The sequence below is a fragment of the Physella acuta genome, unplaced genomic scaffold (assembly GCF_028476545.2).
Source record: "Physella acuta isolate Inbredline_101_S28 unplaced genomic scaffold, ASM2847654v3 ptg001093l, whole genome shotgun sequence".
NCBI lineage: Eukaryota > Metazoa > Mollusca > Gastropoda > Physidae > Physella > Physella acuta.
In genome coordinates this window covers 40558-60068 of record NW_026732610.1, presented here as the reverse complement: position 1 = coordinate 60068, position 19511 = coordinate 40558, and the positions used below count along the sequence as shown (strand labels likewise).

The 19511-nt window shown below is 34.8% G+C and overlaps 2 protein-coding genes across 5 annotated transcripts; one reads left to right on the top strand and one right to left on the bottom strand.

Annotated features, from left to right (window-relative positions):
- Positions 1–1266: 1266 nt before the first annotated feature.
- Positions 1267–8566, bottom strand: LOC131955683 (beta-hexosaminidase). The gene is made up of 12 exons (XM_059319885.1): positions 8363–8566; positions 7458–8124; positions 7195–7355; positions 6455–6733; positions 5748–5984; positions 5304–5435; positions 4747–4977; positions 4025–4156; positions 3575–3818; positions 3109–3358; positions 2063–2206; positions 1267–1724 (listed from the first exon to the last, which is right to left on the bottom strand). Exons 1-12 carry the CDS (start codon positions 8447–8449, stop codon positions 1643–1645), a joined length of 2646 nt encoding a protein of 881 aa, XP_059175868.1. The 5' UTR covers positions 8450–8566; the 3' UTR covers positions 1267–1642.
- Positions 8567–11938: 3372 nt separating this feature from the next.
- LOC131955686 (DALR anticodon-binding domain-containing protein 3) lies at positions 11939–18713 on the top strand. 4 transcript variants are annotated; one of them, XM_059319896.1, is made up of 15 exons: positions 11939–12255; positions 13074–13190; positions 13307–13485; positions 13935–14233; positions 14631–14713; positions 14876–14974; positions 15095–15174; positions 15327–15385; positions 15605–15681; positions 16079–16199; positions 16556–16614; positions 17225–17306; positions 17371–17405; positions 18142–18210; positions 18562–18713. In XM_059319896.1, exons 1-15 carry the CDS (start codon positions 12043–12045, stop codon positions 18679–18681), a joined length of 1692 nt encoding a protein of 563 aa, XP_059175879.1. In that variant the 5' UTR covers positions 11939–12042; the 3' UTR covers positions 18682–18713. The 4 variants fall into 4 exon arrangements, with proteins under 4 accessions (XP_059175879.1, XP_059175876.1, XP_059175877.1 ...); XM_059319893.1 differs by having other exon boundaries at positions 11941–12255; positions 13062–13190; XM_059319894.1 differs by lacking the exon at positions 17371–17405 and adding an exon at positions 17510–17524 and having other exon boundaries at positions 11941–12255; positions 13062–13190; positions 17225–17326.
- Positions 18714–19511: the final 798 nt, after the last annotated feature.

The following is a 19511-nucleotide window of genomic DNA, read 5'->3' as shown; positions in this document are numbered from 1 at the left end:
TTTGAAAGAATGAATGGTTGTAAATATTAATATTATTTACAATGTTGGCAATTATCTAGAAATCAAACATGTACCAACCTACTTCTCATTTGTTCATGATGGTTAAAATGTTATTGTTCATAGAATCACCATAGACCATAGTGTTAAAGTGTTCATCTTATTTTCTAATTCATCTTAAAATAAAAAACATTAGATTTAATTTGATGTTTTGATGAATATTTGACAAAATCTCAAAGAAAAATAAAGTGTAATAAATCAATTTGGTAATGCAGGTTATGAAAATTTTAAAATGGATTTATTAAAGAGATCAAAACAAAAATTAATAGTAAATACTCACAAATTTAAAAATATAATTAATTGCCTAGACAGGTTTATCATAGAACTGATAATAACAGATTCAGGTAAACTCACAGTGATCCATTTAAAATGGAATACACTACCAGGTTTAAAAAAAAACACCTGCAATTATTCAGATCAGAAGGTTTAAAGTTGCAAAATAGAACCATTATTTTAATCAACCACTCATTAGAAACATGAGGAATAGATTTTTGACCCATCTACCTACTCATGTGAAATAGATTCTGATCCATATAACCAAATAAGAAAATAGATTTCTGGCCTATTGTAAGAGGTGAAGTAGATTTATTTACTGTGACCTCAACATAACATTTTTTTTTATTCTCAAGACAGGGAAACTACAACTACAATATCACAGTAAAATCTTTATGAGGCTAGGCAAACTGAGAAAGGGGAGGTCACTAACAGTATCATAATATTGGAATCACCAACAGAAATTAGCTAGTAGGCAGTACTGCCTAAATAAAAAAAAACACATTAATATTTAACTTAAATACATGAATTATTTTACATGAGCATTTAATAACAATTATTATCAATTTAAGATTGCAAAATAAACAAAAACGAATCTTGGCACACAAGATATTATAACCTTTACAAAAGGTAGCTAAATTATGTATTGGAATGTAACAAAACAAAACTGCAACACACAAGATCTATTCACAAAATACACAAAAACAGTAAATACGTAATTATGCATCCGACATCTACATGAAAAAAGTTTATGTTCTAAATTCAGTAGAAAGGCTGAAAATTTTTATAGATGTGAGCTAATCAACAAGTCTATTCTACATGGGTGTGTGTTATGTTTAAAACTGATTGAAAAAGGCATTTTGACAATAGTTCAATAAGAGGTTAATTAATCATCAATATACAAATTTTGATTTCTAAGCATTGCACATCCTTTAGAACAAACAAATAAGTCTATAGCAAGTATGTCATAAATATATTGAAAAATTTAAGAAAATCTAAGTACTATTGCTTACTTATTAAAATTTGTGAAAACCTGAAAGACTAAACAAGAAAAACAACAGCTCAAAGAATTCATTAGATTGTCGGATCATCTTATCATGGTGTGATGATTGTTACCCTTAGCCAGCAGTTAGTAAATGTTAACGACAATTACATTAATTAAAATGCGACACATGTTTTTCTGCAACATCACATGAGGATGTCACTTAGAAACACCCTGTGATATTAGTTACCCTGGCTAGAATACTGAAACATCCTCTGATGGCAGGTGGTAAGGAACATCATGTGACATCAGATGAAACATCCTGTGGTGTTAGTTATTCTGATCATCACTGGCTGGGTACACCTGAATGGGGATTGAAATCACTCGACTGTGGTGACATCCATTGTGGGAGCTAAAAAAAACAATTTTAATTGGTTCATCTTGGTTTGTATATGTTAATAAAAATATCTTTCCTTCAATAAAAAACTAAACAAAAATTACAGTAAAAGGAATACTACTATTTTTTTTTCAAAATCATTGATCAAGAATGAAGAAATTTTATTTTGGGAAAAAATGAGAAACAATTAGTATGTTTTATATTGCAAAAGAATATCGACATTTTTGTTTAAATAAGAATAAAATAATGACATTTATTTTTATGAAAAAACGAGAAAGAATAAATATTTTAGAACAACAAATATAAAGCACCCAGAAAGGGAGGGATTGAATTGTTGTATTCTCACAACATACCTGACTCTAGCTAGCACCTCATCATAGGCAACAACATCCACCATCTGTAAGTACGGCTTCCATATCTGACCCTTGTCCACTGAGTATGACATAGGCTGACCAGGGTAACAACTCCTCAGTTCTAGCAGACCGTCCCCAGATACTCTACACAAACAAAAATATGAGTGCATACCTCGGAACCTTCCAGAGACTAGAGAAAACAACTATACTGAAACATAACACTTGGTGAATAATGCTGTTGTTTTCTGAGTATTTTATACTAACTCCCTGAAATTATCTGTGAAAATCTAACCATCTTCTTCTCACACACTGACACAAACATAAATTACACATCTTGTTTAGTCAACATTGAAGATTCTTAGGTAGCTTTTTTTATCTTCTACTTCATTCTCATATTGCAGTATTGGACGGGGTTTCCTCCAACACAATTAAGTATTACATTTTATGCACCATATATGACACTGACTCCAACTTCAGCCTGCTTTTCTTTTTACAGTTGTTTTAATTCGGAGTTTTTCTCTCCTCCATGGGATGCTGTACCCAGCTATTGAGCCTCATCTGCCCTTGGGGGGTTTGAACTCACGACTTGTTTATTAAGAAACCATGAGCTTTACTGACCCGACCCCCGTAGTTTAAGTGAAGGTAGCTGTTTCACAGTGATGCCAATCACATTATATCAATGAAATCAATTAATTTAAAACAAAAAATAAAAGTAAAAAGTTTCCCTTTCAAACCTGACGGTCTATGGGGCAAGTTTAGTAGAGCTCACTTGTTTCTGTGACCTCGGCATATGAAGAGATAGTGTGGTCAGCACTATGACCAGCCGCCTTTACTTTCCCTAACCTGAGTTAGGTACCCATCAGAGTTGGGTGGACGGTCTACTGACTTGAACCCGGATTCGAACTCGAGACTTACGGGTTAGCAGTCCAGTTCTCTACCGCTAGACCACACCGCCCCCACAAAACACAAGTAAGCAACTTATAATTTCATCAATATAAATATTTCAGCACAATCTAAAAAATGATTCAATTAACTTTTTTCCTTACCTTGCACCAGGTGGAGGGATGTGATAGGAAATATTTGCAGCTTCTAAACGCTTCAGCTCCTTGTTGCCTAACGTGTGGGCAAAGACAGACCAGTCTTCTTCTTCTTTGGGTTTTCTTTTCTTGGGGTCGACGTCTTCCCATGGTGCTTTGTGCCACGCCCTCTCCGCAAGGGCAATCAGGCGTGGAAATATCATCTCATAAAACTGATCAGCTGTTCTCACTAATTCTGTCCAGATTTGGCCTTGAATACCTGTGAAAATATTTAGTTGTCCCACATATCATATTGTGCAAGTACATTTTCTTTGAAAATCTGGTAATTTTTGTATTAATTATAAATAACAGCTACTAATAGTATTAAAAATGTGGCAGTTTTTAAAAAACAATTTTTTTATAAAGAACAGGAAACAAACACATACTGCACAACATGAGTCCATTTCTGCCAAACAATTCTGGTACAATGAATTACCTGTGATGTTTTTTGGCTTCTTGAGCTCAGTAAAATCTTCAGACTCCCTGAGCAGCTGCAGGTCCAGCTTAGTGATCTTCTCACCAGTCAACTTGACGTCTGCGTTAAACATGAGATTTTCTGGAACAAACCGGAACACCTTGTGGGTGTCAAGGTAACGGCAGGCCCAGTACAGGCCTCGCTCTTCAGGGTCAGGTTCATAAGGGTGGTCAAAGTACAGGTGAGTGCCTGGCGCCAGAATGACCTGGACGTTGGAAAATAAATGTGTGATGTTCAAAATACAGATACTAAAATAATTTTAAAAATTCTAGGTAAATATTTAAAAAATTTATTTTTTCATTTTTATTTTTTGAAGATAATCATTTTACATATTAAACAATAACAGCTACCATTACAAATGCTCATAAAACAAGCAATGTTTGAAACAGCTAGACCTATGAAATGTCTGACCTCATAGCCTTCATTGGCCAGTTTGTGTGCATCATATGCTTGCCCTGACTCCCAAACGTTCCTCCAAAAGTGGACCAAGACGTTGTTGTTTGGGAACTTGCTGCGGCTGTATGGACCCACACTTTTCACAACCTAGAAATGAACCATGTAAAATTTTTAAGGACCCACACTTTTTACAACGTAATATCAAGTGTGCACTATGTAATAAATAAAATAGAAATATGTAATAAATATAACATCTTCAGATGGTTAAGTTCTCAATTTGATTTTTTTCAAGTATTTGTAATTAACCATTGGACCAGCGTGCAAATAAATTAAATTTACGTCTTATAAGTTTGAAAATTTGAAATTAAATCTAAATCATTTTATAAAACTTCAGTATTTGCAAAATGTGATTTTAAAATTTTACAGTATATTTTCTTATATAAAGAAACAGAATTAAGGGAAAAAAAAATAGACCAGATAAAACGAGAAACTGATAAAAACTTAATTAGAAAATTGTGTTTTATAACCTGAAATAATTCAATTCGCTGAAATTTTTATTCATGAGTAGTCCTAACGATCAACGGTAATAATCTGTTTCAAACCACTAAACATTCCACAATCCCATTTTTTAAACTCTATAATTATAATTATTAAATTACAAGAATGAAACTTAAAGAGATCTGTAAATATATCAAGTTCCTGCATGCTAACATGAGTCAAGTTGTAACAAAGCTCACAATTCCATCTTGCCAGGCCCCAAGTTCAAGGCCATGTTGGTGCGCTATCCTCCCAACCCGTGTCACAAAATACTCCATTAGATCCTCCAGGGCGGCAACTTTTTTCGTGTCCACCAGGGCGCGGCATGCTGGCGAGTCGTCCCAGGCCTCAAACGGCACCTCGTCCCCGCCCATGTGGAAGACCCTCAATGGCTGAATGTCTTGGTGCATTGCCTTCAGTTCACTAATAACCTGGTTTTTTAAACAGTATTATTTCACAACTTTTAGACTACAACAAGACAAGTTTTTAAAAAATCATGTATATAAATGTTTATTAGGATGTAAGCATTATTTTGTATAAAGTAAAAGTCTGCAAATGTAAAGATACATGCTCAATTATTTTGCTCGCAATTGTATATAGCTCAATTTCTTTGTGTATTAAAAGGGTAAGGTTACCTTGTCTATAAATGTTCAATATGCTAGATTACCTAGTCTACAAAGGTGAAAGGTCAGATTACCTAGTCTACAAAGGTGAAAGGTCAGATCACCTAGTCTACAAAGGTGAAAGGTCAGATTACCTTGTCTACAAAAGTGAAAGTAGACTCCAAGCCAGGATTCATGGAATTCTCTGCCATCATCTGCACAGAGAAGCTGTGGCTTGTCTCATTGGGATCTGTCAGCAAATACCTCTCAGCTTCTTTCTCATTGTTCTGATGGGCAGGGGGATAAAAAGGGAGATTACTTACAGTAAAGACTTAAAAGGGAGACAACTTACAGTTATGCAAGAATTTACTAAGTAAGGGGAGGAAGTAGACTATTTAGAAGGAACATTTAAAATAGTTTTTTTTTAAATAATGATTCAGCACAGCATGAAGCATTCAGTACAAACAGGGGTACATTTACAATTTCATCAAACATCAGAAGTCATGTCATGACATCTAACATCAGATATCAAAACATCAAACATCAGTTACAATTTAATTTTCTAAAAAACATGACTCCAAACTTTAAGAACTTCTCACCTGTGACTTGAGTTTATCATATCTGACCCTCATGGCTCTGATGGCAGCATGGCTATGTCCTGGCATGTCAATTTCAGGTATGACCTCGATGTGTCTAGTGTTGGCGTAGCGCAGGATGTCTCTGTAATCTTCGACAGTAAAGAACCCGCATCCCAGACCCTCAGGGAAGGGTCCTGACCCCAGCAGAGGTAACAAGCAGGAGTTTTCTGTAGGGTCATGACCTCGCCTTGACCCCACCTAGTAATTAAAATATTAAGATTTAGATTCCATTTAAACATTAAGAAAATGATTAAATTGGTATGTAACTTGGAAAACAATGCAAGAAATTTTAAGAATTTTTTTAAGAACAGGATAACTGACCAAATATATGCAAGCTGAAAAGAAAAGTTATTAGAAATTTCACAGGGAAGATTTTGAATAGATATCTTGTAGAAAACATCACTCTTCTGAACAGTTTATGTTATTAGCTTATTCATTGGACTTTTAATAAATACAATTGATTAAGCAAACTAATAAGGGAAAAAATGAATCAATCAAAATTCCATGAAGATGGATTATTATAGTATAATTTAAAAAAAAATATTTCCTCCAAAAATAAATAAATCAGTTAAATTATGAACACATAAAGCAAATCCAGAAAAAGTATTTTAAAATTTCTTAAAATTTATAGCAGCATTTATAAACTTCAAAGAAGAAGAAGCATGAACCTGAGTGAGCTCCTCTAGCCCTGGTATCTCCAGTCTCCAGCCCTCGTCATCAGTCAGATGGAAGTGGAACTTGTTGAGCTTGTACATGGCCATGGTGTCTAGGAGAGCCAGGATCTCCTCCTTGGTGTGGAAGTTCCTGGACACATCAACATGCATTCCCCTGTAGGGATAGCGGGGAACGTCTTGAATGTGGCAAGCAGGAACTATTCCACTCTCAGATGCCAGGCTGAGCAGGGACTGAATCCCGTAGAAAACACCAGCTGATGTGTTGGCTGAGATCTGGATTGTATCAAAGTATCATTTTTATTTTAAATTAATCAAAATTTGAATTTTCAAATCAAAATTAGAATGCATTTATTTGATTTTAAAGACAAGAAAAGTTAAAGACTGAAGATTTCAATACAACATATTAGCTTATTTATGATTATAGTAAGCTTTAGCCATGTAATCTTTATTAGCATGGTGTATAAATACCTCATAATGTTTCTGACATGGTTTTTAAGATCAATTTAGGTTAAAGTTATTATAATTGAAACTGATTTTTTAAAATGTATAATCAAAGCAAAAGCTGACTTTTAATCAGAAACATAACTTAATTTCAGACATTTTACAAACAGTTACTTTAAAAATGTGAATCAAGTTAACATCTTTCAAAATATTGACATAAATGAGAACTATTTGCAATGGTGAAAGAAATCAGTGAACATCGTGGGAGATGTTTTACACTGCTCCCCGCTAACCTGGACAGATTCATTGGATGGGTCCACCTCTACTTCATACGCTTCATGGTCTGGAGCACCCTCCAACACAGGTTTTACTTGATTTTTCCTAAGGATGATTGAGTGGCGAGGGGAAGCAACCAATTTAGCACTTTCTTGTGTAACAGGAAGTTTCATTTTCTCTTGAAAATATTTAATTATATCAAGGTAAGAATAACATCTGCATTTGAAAAAAGGCAAGGAAATAATTATCCAAATGTAAACAAAATTTTAAAACCATTTACCTGATAGAAATACTGCCTCACAACTGAAAACATCATCAATTGTTACAATACTCCAGTCTCCACAAGTAACATCAACCCGGCCTTCACCTTTCTTAAAATAAGCCGGTGTTGGAATTACAAACTTCAAGTGTTCTGTTTCTTTCTTCACTTCGGGATAACGTGAAAACCTAAGCTCTGGAGTAAACGGCTGGTATATATCAAAGCGACGTTTTCCCGAAGGTAGCACATAGTCAAACCGCTTGTACTGTTTTGGGGAGGTGAATGGCCCCACAAAACTGAGAGACTCTCCCTCTGTACATTTGATGATCCTTGGCTCCAAGCCCTCCACATGAATATACCAGTTAGGTAGGATATCAGTCCTGGAGGCCGAGTAATGCTGAGCATTGAATTTAAACGAAACAGTGTCACCATTACCGAGAGTTTTAAAACTCCGAAGAGGACTAAGTTTGAAAATACATCCATTTAAGTGAGAAAAACTGATGCCGGCGTATTCTAGATTGACGCTGGAGTCTGCGGGCAAGTAGGAAGGTTCAACCATACGCAAGTGTGAGAAATAAATGGACCACTCCTTGTGTTCTATAGCGTGTGACAGCTGGACATTACACTGATTGGTCAGGGTTATAGAGGAGCTGTACAGAGCACGACCACCACTTAAGTTGTCTTCAACCTTTAGACACAGGAAATAAAACAGATCAAGTTTAGCAATAAGAACATTTTTAATATGCTCAATTCTCTACAATGTTATCAATTAAACCTGCTAATATTTGTCATACTGTTAACATTTATAATATACAAGTATAGCATCATTGCTTACATGAAATATTTCATGTTATTTAATAACTGTTAAAAAAATAGTTTCCCATGTTAACTAAAATTAAAAAACAAAAAAAATGTCTATTACTAACTTGGTATTTCACATCTAGTGTAGATGCTACGAGGTCAAGGTCTTCTTGTGTAATCAACATGCGACCTGAATGTTCAGTTCCAGCCATGATTGAAACTGTACCTTGCGTTGACACCTTTTAAAAACTATCAGGAACGTTTATTATGAAGAAATTAGAAATGTTTTTAATATGCCTACTAAATAAATAATTTGTAAAAAGCCTCAGCCTAAATATTTTTATTGAAACACCAAACACATACACTTTCTTTAAAAGGTCATAAATAAAAACATTTTTGTTTAGGGCCTATTGAATTAAATTAGTGCTTAGCCTAGATGTAGATGATCATAGTCATAGTGTTAAGTGACATAGTTGTAGCCCTAAAATAATGGTTGTCATGATTAGGCCCTAATTAAATATATACTACGAGCTGGCGTGCGACGTAGCATAGGCTGCTATTTTGTTTAATTCCTATTTTTCAGTAATTCATAATTTGTGAATTCGACACTACCAATGCTGTGACTAAAAATATTTTGCTATAAAACTCTATCAGTAGCTAGTGAAGAAAGATTATCCTCACTCTCACTTACCACTCCTCCCCCCCCCTCAGGGAAAGCAGCCGTCTGTGACGACAGTTTATAGACAACAATGGAAAGAGCAAGCAGAACATGTTATTACCTCCCCTTAATTTCAAATCGTTTAAATTATCTGCCCAGATCCGGCTTTTGGGGGTGGCGAACGGGGCTGTCATCCCTGGCCCCGCGCTTCAGCACCGTCACTGTTATCTGAATTAGTTTGTAAACTTAAAAAAATTGTTGCTGAATTCACTTGGGAAAAACTAAATGGTCGAATGCCGACGTTGTTGATTATTATAACTGAGGCCACGGTTGATGTTAGTGAGTTATCACCCATATAAGCCTAAACTGGGACAGGCCGTAAATTATAGAAAAACATTAGTGTGACACACCTCTCTGTGTGCAGGGTACGACCTGACCAGAGAGGAGAATTTAGAAAACACGTAATGAGATACCCTATTGTATGAGGATCGATGAAGACGTTTTGTATTGAACAGACAAGATGCCTGTATTAGACAGATAGTGACCCGGGTGGGGGTGGGGGGATTCACTTGGAGGCGTGGTCGGTTGCTAACAACAATATGGCGTCCGGACCGGACACATGACTTCCGACGATTTTTTGGCCAAATTCCAGTGACCTTCTACAACTTACTATTAAAAATTTTTACCACGAGCAAAATGGCGGGGTTTGCGTTGGAAAATGAAGGCTAAATTTAAAAGTTGGTTTCATTAAAAATACTAGAACTTTTTAAATATCAATCTGAAGAGTACAAAAATGAAATGAAGTCTGTAGAACTATTAGGTTTATCAGTCTATGTAAAAAGAAATCAAATATTGCTAACCACTTTTCTATAAACGATGGCTTTTAAATGATAACCAAATTTATTTTTTTTAAACCACGTGACCGCTATTTGGTGACCACTAGTGAGGAACTCTGGGTGCATGGCCACTTAAAAAGTCTAACCAATTTGTGTTTTTCTTTAGCTTCAAAAGTAAGAAGAGTTGTCATGGAGAGATGTGTTGTGCATTTTGTGATTGACAATAAATATTAAATTAAGTAAATTTTGTTTAAAACTAACTAAAAACTTCAAAATTAGTGACTAATGGATTAAATACGGATGTCTATCATTCAGTGGTCATGTTTAAATTTAAAATTGGGTAAATTTTAGATTTAGTGAGAAAAACTAATATATATGGGCTATTTATATAATGGTAACGGTAAAAGCAGGCCCCGCGGATGGTTGGCACTAGGCCCCACGTATTCCTAACGCCGGCTCTGTATCTGCCCCTAATAGCCATCACTACAATTGTAAACAGCTCACCAGACTGATGGGGGTGAGGGTGGTAGCGACAAGGTCTGTTGAGCTTACGTCTTGGTGGTGTCTCGTATGGTCCCCACATAGAGAATTATATATATACGAGCCGACCCGCTGCGTATCATATGCCGCTATTTAGTTTTTTTTTTTTCTACTTTTCAGTAATTTATAATTTGTGAATTCGACAGTACCAATGCTGCCATTGAAAATATTTGCTTAAAAACACTACCCCCCCCCCCTCCCCCCCCCACGTGAAAGCAGCCTCCTCTTAGTTACCTCCTCTAAGTTTAAAATCGTTTCAAACTAAATTATCTGCCCCTAATAGCCGTCACCAAACCCGTCTCTGTGATTGTAAAATTTAAACAGAGTGAACACCGCTCACCAGATCATGTGGGGGTGGGGGTGGTAGTGATAGTGATAGAGAGGAAGAGAGGGGACTGCAAAGGCGCGCTTGCAGCTTGTTTTCTAACTGATCCCAGAAGAGAATTATATATATAGATATAGATATGCCCTAGATCTAATACTAATTAGATCTAATTAGTTAATTAGTAGGCCTATTAGTATTACTATTAATTTCAAATTTAAAAATTAGATTTTAAATTTTTAGTACCCAGAGAAGTGACTCTAATATTATTTATATTTTTAGCCATTGATTTTGGTTTATTATTCAATGGACACCAGTGAGTTGACGAAAATCCCTCCGAAATGTTGTTGACATGGAATACAAATGTGCTTTTTTAGATTTAGGACCGTAAAAATAATCAAAGATAAAATTTTATTAAAAACTTAAGCTAAAATAAATTCAGAAATTTAATATTTTTAGAATCAATGCTATACAAGTTGCAGATCCAGAGAACTTGAAAATAATTTGTTGAGTTTAAGGTTACATTTCTATTTATTTATTTTCATCAAGCCTAAGTTATAACGTAAGACAAACATTGATTGGCTGTACAGGAACTCCGTGATCGATTTCTGACAGCCCCACTTTATAGTTTTTTTTGTTTACAAAACTTTGCAGATCAAGTTTTTAAATAACAATGCAAATTTAAACAACATGACCTAGTTTATTTATGGCAGCCTATCGAATAGCAGGATGCCATTGTTTATGTTGCCATTACACATGAAAACCAAATTATTTTTGCTTTTTTTTTTAATTTTTATTAGTTACCGAAAATATTAAAAACATCAGATACATCCAATCTTTAGTAAAGTCCAAAAAAAACTAGACAGGCAGGATTTTATAACGCCATTAGGCCTAATTGTAACTACGCCTGCATGATTTTTAAATTAATTTATGCTTTATGGACCTCTCAAATACCTTTGAGTGACTTTTCTCGCTGGTGTCCATTGACACATGACTACTAGAGATCTAGCCTCGGCCGATTTTACGTACCTAAAACGATAATTAATTTACTAATTAATTAATTAATTAGGCATAATCCTTTAGTTTAGTTTAATAGTTAGGCCTAATGAAAGTTTATTAAAAATTCCGAGTAATTCTTTCCAGCAATTCTGAATTCTAGAGATTTACTACCGTAGATCTCGATTTATTCTTTTTTCAAGTTTTTTGTTTTCATTAGAGCAAACAGTATCTGATTCTAAATCTACCTAGATTCTACATTATCTAATAGATCTAGATCTAGATTCTAAGTCGATCTAGATCTAGACCACTCCAGCCAGACCCTACCAAAAGCCGTGAATTCGAATAGTTTAATTAAATTTACGGATTGACTGTCCGTGTTTCTCTCAAATTCTGTTTTAACTTCGTCGTCGTTAGGTTTTTTAAGTCCGAATTTTACTTCACTGGCTTCCTATGTCAACAAACATGGCTGATACCGGAGTAGAAAACGTTGTTGACGAAATTCGGAAGATAGTATCAGATGAAATATGCAATATGGGAGTTGAAATAGATAGCAAAACATTAGATATAAAGAAGAATAATAAAGAGCTAAAAAGGGGTGATATTATTATTCCTGCGGGAAGTGTGAAATTAGTTGACTCTCGTTCTGAGTCTCTCCAGAAACAAGTGAGTTAGGCCGGGGTAAAAATCGGGAAAATTGCAGTTGAATTTTTTTAAAAACATCGAAGTATTTTAATCAATTCCTATTACAATTTATTAAAACAGTTTTCTAAAATGCAAAATAACGTCTAAAATTCGTTTTCTAACATTGCTTGCAAAAGTGTGACTTTGCACCATCTTAACCTCCCCCCTCCCCCTCATCACACACCGGGCGTCACAAAATTACGGACTCCCCCCTACGAGTGTGACGTCATTTATGGACGACCCCTTTAGACTTTTAGTTTAGTCAACTTTAGTGACAAGTGAGCCTCACTAAGACACGACTGAGACTCCTCACCAGCTCAATTGGTGAGGATCAGTCATCATCACATCATGACATGTGTGAAGTATTTTGGATAGGCCTAGATCTAGAGATCTATATTTATCTAATTTCTAAAATTAGAATCATAATCAACCCCTTGAAAATGAATCCCTGGCAGAATGATGAGCCTCAGGAATGGCCTCAGGCTCAACAACGGTCTGGCTTGTTACATTGAACTAAATTAATTGCTTATTTATAATAACTCAAAACAAAAATAGAAGGCTGCGGCTATTCATAGTTCTATATAAATAGCCCTATGAAGGCTATTCAAACTCTGTCCAGTCAGCGCGAGGCATTTTTCTGTGATTCTTAAATTCCCCTATTTATGCAAATTTTTTAGGCCTAACAATTACTAATTTGGTGCTTGATTGATAAATGAAATAGAAAGACTAATTATTTTGCAACTGTGTCTAGCACTGAAAAGATAATACATTGAATAACTGTTTTTCAGTTGTTGTTGCAGACAGAAAAGAAAATTAAAGAAAATAATGGCCTTCTCAAAGATGTCGTTCAAAATAAAAACTGTTTCCTTGCCTTTTATTTTAATCGTCCAAAATTTTGCAGTACTGTTATCAAACAGGTAAATCCTTAACAAAAACTTTTTGTGACCTTGACATTTATTATAAAAGAATAAGTACATTTTAGTCCTAAACTTAATTTGCCAGCAAGTATTTCTTTTTTTTCCTTTGTTTGCAGATTGAAGAACTAGGTTCCAAATATGGCTTTTCTAAAACAAAAACTGGACAAGAAATATTTTTGAACACAGTTCTAGAGCGAAGTGAGAAAAATAAATCTAACAGCTGTGTCAACTCTCTAACAGACCTCAGAGTATCTGTTGTACAGTGCCACTTGAAGAAGTTACTGGAAGCTAATGGGTGGGTTCATATGTTTTAAAATGATTGGCACTGGTCTTAAATTTTAAAGGATTTAATTTTAAAACTGCTGGCTCATCTTTCTTATATTTATAAACCTATAGAGATGATGCTTTGTGCTACACAAACGTTTACAAAAAATTAATCTCAAGTTTCTACTGTTTTTAAATTTACTCAGTTCTAACCCTATATTTTAAGCCTGATATTTTTTTTAGTTTGGCAGCATTATGACAACCTTTTCAGTATTTTAAATATATATCAGAAAACATGTTTATCTATAAGAAAAGAAAAATTATAAGAAGTAGAAGAAATTAGTTGAATGTGAAGAATGAGTGGTGAGTCTTCCTGGGTTTTTTTTTTCACACAAGTAAAAACAAACATGATTTTTTTTTTACATCTGTTGCATTCGAAATTGTATGATACATTCTGATTTCTCCACAATTTGTTTACAGTTATGATGTATACCCAGAGACTGTTTCTAATCCTCTGAGTTTATTGCTGGAAAATTCAACTAGCTGTGACACAAAACTAGGGGAAATAAGCCAGTCAAAAAGTGACAACTTGGGGCAGGATATGGATGAGTTATCTGCACATTTTGTATCAAAAGCTAAAATCCTCTGTACAGAACAGTTGACTGATTTAGATCCAAATTTAAATGCTGAAGTTGACTTGGATTTACAAAAAGTTATTGCAGAAAAAAATCTTTATCTTGGTAAAGAAGGCTTTGACAAAAATTTAAACAAAGTAAAAGGTAATGTGTCTTTAATGTTTTAGCTTTATTTGTAAATACTTGGTAATGTTATAAACCTTCTAAAGAATATGATAGAAATCATGTATTAGTCAAGCTGCTTGAGAAGTATATCATATATAAGAGTTTGATTTATTTTAGTTTATTTTGGTGTGTTGCATAGGATTATAAATGTCCTCAGTGTTAAATAATACATAAATAATTAAAACCAACATTGTTATATTTTCCCTTCTTTAATTTATTACCGATTGCGGTTGTTAACATAAATCATAAGTTTAAAAAAAGCTTTAAAAAAACAAAAAAAAAATTTCTACCTCGTCCCTATTATAATTAATCCAATATAAAATGAAATAGTATTTTTTTTTAGCATTTTTATCATATAGTTAATATTTTTCACTAGTTTTGGAACGTGGTGTACCAACATGGGCACTTGAAAGTGCTATAGACATTTCTAGGAAGATCCGTCATTTTACCAGTAAACAGGTGAATCTCTATGTATGTGAATGTTGTGGGAATCAAATTTTTTTTTTAAACTGCAATTTTCAAAATGCATTACTTTGACAGAAAAATATGTTAAATGTTGTTTTTTTATTTTGTATGTTGTAAATTTTGTCATCTATGTAACTAGAAACTTTTGTTGACTAGAACGTTGGCTGTTTACATATCGTGCCACAAAATATGGCCTTCAGGCAACAGCAAGTTGAAATCCTCTCAATGGCTCTTTGCCAACAGCAGTTCATACAGGTAGATAATTAAATTTCCAGCTAATTACTTGGGTAATTTACCATGTAAAAGCAACAAATCAAGTTACTCCTACTGCTACATCAGAATTGTGTCTGAAAAAAAAATCTTCTAATTGTCCAGGCCCAGCTAGTTGTGGGACCAGTTACTAGTAAATCAAAGTCTGAGAAATGCCCAGACAAAGCTGCTCAAGATTTTCTCAGGCAAGTTTTTGGCCACAAGTTTGTTAAGCTTTGGTTACTTATAGCTTTCATTAGGTCTTCACTTGAGTAGTTCACATCATTTTCTTTAACATCAGTTTAAAACCGCCCCAGACATGTAATTATTTGTTTTTATTTGATTAAAATTTTTATAGGGTGAGGTATGAACAGATGAAGGAAGCCTCAAAAATGAGATCCTCTTCAATATTTGAAGGTAATTTTATTGTAATGGTTGTTAACAAAAAAAAACTGTACATTTTGACTCAATAATTATTTTGAGTACTTTTTGAACAATGGAAATTGATGTCCATTTAAACGTAACATTATTAATTTATCAGAAATACAAAATTAACAATAAAAAGAAAATATTTTACAATCTTTTTTTATAATAACTTATTTAATTGTTTTTTTATCTTTTCTTACATTTTGTTAGACCAAAGCAAGCAGATTGAAGAGCTGACATTTGCTAGTGTAATAGTTGACTTACTGACCAACTCAGTACACACTTCAGTAAGTGGAACTTCTGACTTGCTTGATTGGTTTTGTTTTGTTTCTCTTTTTACTGCTTTTTAAGATTTTGTGATTCAAAGCTTGAAGTTTCCTGACCTGAAGATGTTTCAGTATTTACTCCTTTTATATTCAACATCAGGCCCATTCATGTAGCCTTAACTAAGAACTGTTGCTGAACTTTTAATGTAAGCACAACTAATTTACTGGTCAGTTTGACTGATCACCACCAACATCTGTTACTGACCTATTAATCTGACGATAACTAACTTACTAACCTGATTATCTGACCACAAGAAACCTAATTTGTTGCCCAGTTGATTTGACCACAGCCAACTTGCTGATCAATTGATCTGACCAATTGATCTGACCACACCTAACCTAACATGTTGACCAACAGCTTCACCTAGATACCAATGGAGAAGAGCAGGATGCTGAGACCAGACAGGGGGCTTTTATCATGTACAACACAGCCAGACTAGCCACACTGATGGAGCACTTCAACCAAGGCGTTTCTACTGGTGGGTGCCTAGACTTTTATAGTTAAACTTAAACTATATCCTTCAACCAAGGTGTTTCAACTCGTGTGTGTCTAGACTTTTTAGTTAAACTATATCCTTCAACCAAGGTGTTTCTACTGGTGGGTGCCTAGACTTTTATAGTTAAACTTAAACTATATCCTTCAACCAAGGTCTATCAAGTGGTGGGTGTCTAGACTTCTCTAATAAAAAATGAGTTTCATTTGGTCGATATCAAGGTATTTTTCTTGTTGGGATCCAGTCCATATTTTACTTAAAGCTTTACACAGCAAAATTTACTATATTACATTAAAATGTTGTATGCAAGCCTGTCATATTTTAAGAATATTAATTTTCAGGCATGTATCCACCCCTGCCATCTGTGGATAATGTGGATTTCAGTCTGTTGAGGGAAGAGGTAATTTTTTTTTTTTACAACAGCTTCTTTCTTCTTCTTCTTCTTCGTTCTTAATTATTAGTGTTGAAGGGGATCGAGATTTATCTGCCAGTGCGTTTGAACTCGAGACTTTGTTCGAATTTATCAACCATGAGCTTTTTGCCGACTCGATCACGCCTCCAACACAATTATTCGTTACGTGTCAACTGGTTATGCGCCATTGAGGCCATTGACTCCGATTTCAGCCTGCTTTTCTTTTTGGATTTGCTTCCATAGCCTTTGTCCAACCAAGAACAAACTACAAGGCAGCAGTTGTTTTAATTTTGGAGTTGTCTCTCCTAGAAGAGTGGCTGTCCCCAGCTAACGAGCCTCATCTGCCCGAGGGTTCGAACTCGAGACTTTTCGGTTTAGCAACCATGAGCTTTACCGACTCGACCACGCCGACCCCTACAACAACAAACTTTATCATATTTTTAGCAGTCAGGTTTATCATTTGTCAACTTGCTAGTTACAGAACTAAGGATAAGAAAATTCCAGTGTTAAACTGTTACATGTTTTCATGCTGGTTTAAAATTTAGAATTGTTCCCTTTCTGCAGCGGAAAAATTGAATCCAAGTTTTTAAATCCCCAGGAAGATTGGGAGCTGGTGTATTTGTTTCTGGCAGCTTTTCCTGATGTTGTCAGACAGGCTGTGGAGGTGGTCTTCCCCACGGGTGGGAGGTGTTCAGCAAAGGTTCACACACACAAGGTAGGTTAGGGAGCTGGTCTTCCCCACAGGAGGGAGGTGTTCAACAAAGGTCCACACACACAAGGTAGGTTAGGGAGGTGGTCTTCCCCACGGGTGGGAGGTGTTCACACACACACAAGGTAGGTTAGGGAGGTGGTCTTCCCCACGGGTGGGAGATGTTCAGCAAAGGTCCACACACACAAGGTCGGTTAGAGGCTCATGCAATGGTAGTTACATCACTCAGGTCAAAGGTCAGCTATCTATAACTCAATCAATTTTGCAGTATACTTGGAAGTTGCTATTTTACTTTCTTTTACATCTTGTATTTAATACTTTGGTCATTCATCAACCATCAGTCCATATATACAGCCATATTTACATTGCAGAATGGTGGCTATAATAAGAATTTAATTATTTTAAGAGCAATAGAATCATTAAGTTTTAATCAACGTAGTTTTGATTAGTTAAATTTATTCGTTGATTACAAAATTTTAAAAATATCAAATGCAGTTAATGTTTAGGCAACAGTAAGATAATTTCAACAAAACATTTTGTCTCTAATAATGCACTGTTTAAAATATGCAAGTCGTATAATTTAGCTAAGCCCCCAGTAGTTTTTTTTTTTTTTTAAATCTTGTAAATTATATGATGACTGTTTTGAACAATAGTTTTCCTATTGAGTAAAATTGTTAATGCTCAGGTTTCTTTAGCCCTGCTTAAGTTAGTGTCAATTCAATTCTTTAGTGTATCCGGAATTTAACTAATGATTAGTGTTTTAATTAAATTGCTGCCAGTTAAGTCAATGACTCTATGCTCTGCAGATAACAAACTTTTTGGTATCATTCAGCACACGCTTGAGTGCACACTACAGTAGATATCATGTTTTAGCTGTAAGTAGATATCACATTTAGCTTTAAGAAGATTTCATATTATTGCTGTGGTTAAATATAACATTTTAGCTGTAATTAGATATCACATTTAGCTGTAAGAAGATTTCATATTATTGATGTGGTTAGATAGCATGCTCAATAAGTATATTTTTTTTAGCTGAAGTAGACACTATAATTGCAGGAAATTAAGATCTTGTTTTTATCTTTAAAAGAACTGCTATCCTATTTTAAAAAATGATGTATCATATGTGTAATCTGAAAAGTTAATGTATAATTTAGAATGCTCTCTAAATTTTCAACATGATTACCATAACAATATCATAATTCCTACCTTGATTTACCTTTTTTCAGAGTGGAGAGCCGCACCTGCTCCCTCTGATGTATGCCAGGTTGTACCTGATGAAATCAGCCCACCAACTCCTGGTCAACTGCCTGCATCTCATTGGGGTCAAGGCTCTGTCCTACCTATAACTTGGCTTCAGTTCAATAAAATAAAACACTGGCGATTGAAAAGTTCTTGACACGTACATAGGGTGTGCATAAGGTGGAGGGGTGGATGTGTGTCATACGTAAGTGAGGGGTGGATGTGTGTCTTGGTTTAGTGTGTAACCAGCCTATTGCTGACTTGAGTGGTGAGTAGAAAAAAGTCACAGGAACAAAAATCACAGTAAAAAATAGCAGGAACAAAAATCACAGAAAATGACACAGGAACAGAAATCACAAAACATAGTTACAATTTTTGCTAGACAAAAAATGTCACGGAAAAAAAGTTAAAAACAATGTTGGAAAAGTTACCAAAATAAAGTCACAAAAAAAAAAGTAAAAAATGTGTATTAAAAAAAATTGATTTACTTGTCATGTTGGGTTTAACTATTACTATTCACTAACAGTAAACCTTCTTCTAACCCGAACTCTAAATCTTACCCATAGTGTTAATAAATTGTCATAGAATCTACCAGCCCAGCATACAAAAAGTAAATACAAGAAAGATTCCTCTTCATTCTTAATTTTGTTATGTCGGATGGAATTTCCTCCAACAGTATTATGCTTCAATGTCAACCCAGATTTCAGCCCGCTTTTCTGAATTTGGAAGTTCCATGGCCTTTGTCCAACCAAGAACAAACTACAAGGCAGCAGTTATTTGATTTTGGAGTTGTCTCTCCTAGATGTGTTGTTGTAACCAGCTATCGAGCCTCATCTACCCTGGCGGGTTCGAACTCAGGATTTTTCGGTTTAGCAGCCATGAGCTTTACTGACCACGCCGACCAAATACATGAAAGAAACAATCCTAGCAATTAATT